The sequence below is a fragment of the Crocodylus porosus genome, unplaced genomic scaffold, assembly GCF_001723895.1.
Source record: "Crocodylus porosus isolate Cpor-Errol unplaced genomic scaffold, CroPor_comp1, whole genome shotgun sequence".
Lineage (NCBI taxonomy): Eukaryota > Metazoa > Chordata > Crocodylia > Crocodylidae > Crocodylus > Crocodylus porosus.
In genome coordinates, this window is record NW_017728931.1 from 84,703,929 (window position 1) to 84,709,955 (window position 6,027).

Below are 6,027 nucleotides of genomic sequence, written 5' to 3' on the forward strand. Positions count from 1 at the left end.
TAGATAACCACTATCCCATTTACTTCCTGGGAAGACTTATGGCCAACATCACCTGTTTTAGAACAAGTTCAATTTTTCACCCTTTCCTAATAGGTAGTTTCTCTAAACCTACTGGCATTTTTGTTGCTCTTCTTGGGACTCTCTCCAGTTTGAAAGGGAACATAGAAAAAGATTCACTATCAGCATGGTATTTTTAATCATCCTGCTTATGGCACAATGCTCTAAAGCCCAAACAGAATAACTTAAAATGGAACATGTTATGACCCAGCACACATTTATTTTCAGAATCACTTAAATGCTGACTCAACATCACTGGTAATCCTATATCATGATATAAAAACTCAACAGGGCTTTGACTGTGTTCTCATTTGCAAAACACATTTCTTAAGAAGCTACTTTCTACTTTTTTCAGAGTAAACAAAATATCTGTATGAAAACTTTCTGTTTTGGAAGAGATTTCTTTTAAATGAGTATAAACATTTTACCAATTCCATTTGGTAACTAACCAAAAAATATTATTTGGGGATGTGATAATAGGAAGAGGCTCATACTCATTTTATAGTCACTTTCAGTTTCTAATACAGCCCACTTATTCTCCAGTTTATATCACCTCCCTGTTATAAGTGTTCATATTTATGTAAATGATAATAATTTTTCCCCGGCAAGTTCAGATGAACTTTGCTAAACTTACTATGCCTGATCCACCCACACATTCTTTCATTCTTACTTCTACTAGTTTCACAGAAATTTCTTGTATCCAGAAACAGCAGTCCCACTAGAAGATAAAACCTCTGTGAACAGAAAGGGCTTTCTTAAAAAGGCAACTGCCTTTTCAACATTGGCATTTAAACCATTAAGCACCCATCTTCCCTTTTCTGAGGGGATTCTACTTTTCGCAGTTTCACAGCAACTTGCTCTTACGCCAAAAAACATACCACTGAGCAAAATGTTCTCGAACACTGCGTCAAAATACATGTCCAGCTCAGACACCCACGACTGTTAAACACTGTGGCTTATGTAACTAGAACGACAGCAAGGGCTGAGTCAGGATGAGATGGGCAAGTTCAAGTCCTGGAACTTCAGTTCCAGCGAGTTCGAACGCGGGCACTTGGCTGGCAGGTGGCAGTTTGCAGGGGTGGAGAGGAGGGAGTAACGTTTCATTAAAAAAGTCCTCAGAGAGTTTCCTTGGCTGCCTGGACAACAGGGCCATCGTAGGGAGCCCAGGCTCTGAGAAGTGCCAGAAACTGAAGGCCAAGAAGGTAGAGACAGATGTGGACTGGCAGTGGTAGGACCTGTTAGAAGTGACTGTCTGGCAGGCCATGGAGAGGCACCTCCCGCGGCCTCCACAGGGTTTTTGCCCCCGTGCAACAGGCAGACGGAGGCAGGAGCGGGCAGAGGGCAGTACCGCCGCGCCCCGCCCGGGCCCATTTCCTCGTTTCAATCTGTATGGCACAGAGCTCCCTCGCCCGCCCACGTGCCCGGCCCCGGCCCAGCCACCCGCGAGCTCCAGCGGCCCCCGGGAAGCGCGGCCTCGGCCGCCCCCTCCTGACGGGGCCCGAGCGGCAGCGCCGCGCCCCCGGAAGGCGGCGGCCGGGGGCAGGGCCTGGGCGGCGCCGGATCCCGGCAGAGGCCGGCGGGGGAGGAACGGGGCCTCCCTGCCTCCCGCGGCTCCGCCCGCGCGGCCCTCACCAGGTGTCGCCCTTGCGGAGGGCGGTTTTGAGCAGCGCGGCGATGTCCGCACGCTGCGTGTCCAGATCCGCCGCGCCTCCCTCCGCCATCTTCTCCCCCCGGCAGCGGCGGCGGCGGCAGGGGCAGGGGCAGGAGCGGGCCGCGCTGCATGCTGGGAGTGACGCCAACCGGGGAGACGCCCTCCCCGCCTCGCTCCCCCTCCCTCGGACACCCAGGGGGCGGGGACAGCGCGGCCGCCGGCGCCGGAGCCGCCGCTGCCCCCTGGTGGCCGGGAGGGCCATCTCTGCGCGCATGCGTGGGGCCGGCAACCGTCCAGCGGCGCGCCAGAAGACTTCTCGCGGGGAGCAAGGATGAGCGCCGAGGGTTCGGCTCCTCCCCCGCCGTGACGTAGACGAACAGCTTCCTTCCCGCAAGCTCTCCCGGCAGAAGCAGTCCGTGACCGAGCGTGCGACCAGCCCCGAGGGTGGGCTGCTTAACGGTTCGTCTCCTTCACGTTCAAAAAACAAAACCACGCCTCCTTCAGCCTCTCCACGGTGCCCCCAGGGCTGGGCTGCGGGCGGCTGAATGAATGGGACCAAACCTGGGTGCAGGGGTTTTAAACGGCCCGTGGCAGAAAGGGGATGCTCCCAGGCCTGCCTACCGGGCAACACCACGGCTAGTTCGCAGAGCACGATGTCAAGTCTATTAAAAAAGGAGAGAGAGTTGTTAGCACTAAATATGTCCATTCTCAGGCTGTACTTCTACTGCAGTTACTAGCTTGGTAACTGCTAGCAGTGTAACTACAGCAGCAGAACACACACCCTTGGCTGACCACCCACATTTCTACCCTATACATGCAGGTTTCTCAGCTTGGGAGGAGTTCTGTGGTGCTGGAGCTTCATCTTTAGAAGCACCCAACTTAGGAGCGGCAATGCATAGGGGTTGCACGCACACACCCTGACTGCGATGTTGCACCCCCTGCGGGCAGTCACTGCTCGCCGTGCCCCGCCCCCCAACACTGCCAACGGCATCTGTGGGTGGTCAGCGATCGTTGCTGGCCACCCACAGACCATCCAGTCTCCTCTTGAAGATTGCAGCAATCCCCACTGGCTGCTGCCACTGCCAGCAGCATCTGCAGGTGGTCACTGACTCCTGGTTGGCACTTGCTATCCTCCCTGGCAGCACCGGTGGCATCTGTGGGAGCTCCCATTTACCACTGTTGCGCTCCCACCACTGCTGTGCCCCCTCAGCCACTAGGGGCATGTGTCATTCATGCAAGTTAGCATTAAACTTAACTTGATTCATAGATTGTAAGGGGCTGGAGGGGCCCTTGTAAGATCATCAGGTGCAGTCCCCCTGCCCTAGGCAGGGAAGACAACTGGGGTCAGGTGACCCCAGCAGGGTGACCATCCAGTCTCCTCTTGAAGATGTCTAGGGTAGGTGATTGCACCATCTCTGTACATTGCCCAGCACTGAACACATCTTGTCTGAGTTTTCCATCCTACTTTTAAGTATCATGTGGGGCATGTTTGGGAAGAAGACAGAAATGGTAGGCCAGGGAGTTGGGTGAACAGAGCTAAAGTCATCCCCCCAGCTCTGACTACATAAGCAAAGTGTCAAGGGAAAAGTTGAAATACCGATGGAGGTAGTGTGAGGAAGAAGAATTCTGACTTCACTTCCTCAAGCAGGGAAGAAGAAATGAGAATTAGAACACTTCCTCTCAGGTTGGTGGAGAAATGACAAAGAAAATTGTAAGCAAGGGACAACACGTATATTTTTCCTTTCCTCCTTACCAAGTGTGTCACAGGAGGGAATGTGCCCAGCTTCTGTGCCAGTTGAACAGAAAGCAATTGAGCTTTGAGAGCTGTAACCTGAGTGGTACTCCAAGAATTACCCTCTCTCCAACTAAAGAGATCAGAGTAGGTGTATAAGCACTGTGGGAGGTGTAGGGACCCTCATTCTCTATCGAGCAGAGCCAGATCACCAATGGGGACTTAAACATATACCTTTTAATGAGAGAAATTGTGGGAACATAACATATAAAAACGGGGTATGAGGGACACTACAATACCCCAAGAGGATGGAATTCAATAGAGGTTAGGCATTCACATTTGTAGACATATTCATCTAGTTAATAAGAGACAGGTTTAACAAAATATAAAACACAACACAATAAACAATACTGATTAACAAAATATAAAATGCACAAGATACAAAACACCAAATAACACGAAATATAGGGTGTAGGTACCTAGAGGAGGAAAAATATAATGACTCCTCTACTCCAACAAGAATTTCTCCCCTGTCATTTCATTCACCCCTATGTGACCCAGCCAGGACTTGAATCCAGGTTTCCCACATGGTGGGTAGAAACTCTACCTTACAGCCACCACTGCTGGGCCTAGTTCAGGCTGCTGGGGCTTTTGACCTTCAGGAAGCCCCTGCCTCACATTGAGCTACCCTGCCTCTTGCTAGAGAAACTGGAAGCAGAGCTGGGAGCCTCTTGGCACTGCACAGCTTTCTGCTGGAGCCAGGTGAGGAGCCTCTCCTGTTGGATGCAGCCTCTTGCTGGGGATCCTGGAGCCCAGCAGGGAGCCTTTCCTGCCAGCCTTGCTGCACTGCCTATGGGCTCTGCTCCTTTAGGCTCTTCTGAGGCAGCAGCTCCCACCCTGCTGGTCCAGCTCTTTGAAACTCCTTCCTCATTGTCCCTCACAGGTCTCCCCAAAGTCAGCTGCGCTGCCCCTTTTATCCCCCTCCAGGTGACCCAAGGGGCCACTCAGGGGACATGAAGGGTGAGTCTCTGGGGCTTGATTGGTGAGGAAAGGGAATACCAAGCCCTTCAATCAGCTTTTACCCTTACAAAACCCCTGGGCCATATCACTACTAGCTAGCCTGTCACAGAGCAATTTGTGGAGCTGTGGAAAACCTGCTTTACTGAGAACCCAATTCTTTGTCACGTATTTATTCATTCAACTATATTTATGTTCCTATAAATATAGGATCGTTAGAATACATTATTAATTTGTCCCTGGCCCCTCATTAGTTGTGTGAAGGCATATAGCCCATGGGCTGAAGGTTAGCAAAGAGTCTCTCCCTTACTACAGTAACTCTGTATTCACCAGTTTCACCAAAACCAATACAGGTATCTGAAAGTATTACAAGATGCTCAGGAGCCCCCTTCCACAAATGCCCCAGTGACTCTTTTTGTAAAGGAAACAGGCGATAAGTATAATTTGTAATTACATTTACCCTAACTGCCTACTAGATAAGTTCACTTTTTGCCTCTGTTTAATTAATGATAGTTTCTTTCCCAAGTAAACTCAAGGCCTGCACATAAGTTTTAGAGCATGTTTCTGTTAAATCAGAGGTGTATGGCAAAACTTCCAAAATGAGCTCCTGCAGCATTTAAATGGCATGTTTCCATAGTCATTAAAAGTCTGCTAAGTGCTGGGCTCAAACTTAGTATGTGGATGCAGTTTGTTTGTTGACCATAACATGCCACGTTACCATCTACCTTGAGCAGAGCCTTCGTTTTGCTGTTAAGGCATGTTTATGTAGGAACATTAGTTTAGTAACCTGGAGGCATGACTACACAAGGCATTTAAAGTGCAGTAGACTATTTTTACTGCACATTAGCACAACATGGCAAAAGCCATGCTAATGCACAGTAGAATTAGTCTGCTGTGCATTAAGCATCGCGAAAAAACCGTGCGCAGTAGCACTGGTTACTATGCATGTAGTTAGTAATTTAGAGGTATTAAAATTAATGTGCAGTAACAACGGCACATTAATGCACGTGTAGATGTGCCCTGGGTGCGTGAGATGGATTCTCAGTGGCAGGCCTGAGACCACACAGTTTACTCCAGTTACAAGTGGTCTTATCATTTTCTCCTCCAGCAGCAAGATTTACTTACTCCTTTGTTTCCTGCCTGTAGCATAGCAGTGAGTGTTAGCATATGCACATTTTACTTACAGAACAACTCCTCCTTCACTTTTGCCATATTGTGTAAGAAACCGGAAGACACCAGCCAGTCATATTTACCAACCTAGTACTTTAGCATATTTAGAATGTGAACAGATGGTGATGAGGGTGGTAGAAAAATCAGTATAGGAGAGAGGAAATGGAAGGGCTAAACACAGCAGTGGGGAGAATCAGGATAAAGACAATAAGCTTGTGTGATAGATACATCTTGCGATTAACACAGTTTAGGGTTTTCTTGGGAGGAAGGCAGCTATTTGGGAGCAGGTAGTTTTCATACTGGAGTGGTCACAAACAGGCTAAAGAAAATAGAGTGGGTGAGAATGTTAGGTGAGAAATGTGAAAATGGGGGTATAGGGAAAACATGAAATAAGTGAAGA

At 49.4% G+C, this 6,027-nt stretch overlaps 1 protein-coding gene across 4 annotated transcripts in view; it reads right to left on the minus strand.

The window, feature by feature from the left end:
* The window catches only part of USP15 (ubiquitin specific peptidase 15), a 101,443-nt gene extending 99,598 nt beyond the window's left edge, over positions 1–1,845 (minus strand). For 2 of the 4 annotated variants that reach the window (XM_019543318.1, XM_019543316.1), the window contains exon 1: positions 1,690–1,845. In XM_019543318.1, coding sequence (XP_019398863.1) covers positions 1,690–1,778 — 89 coding nt within the window. In that variant the 5' untranslated portion in view covers positions 1,779–1,845. The remainder of the gene's footprint in view (positions 1–1,689) is intronic. The other 2 variants (XM_019543317.1, XM_019543315.1) reach the window with 1 other exon arrangement.
* Positions 1,846–6,027: the final 4,182 nt, after the last annotated feature.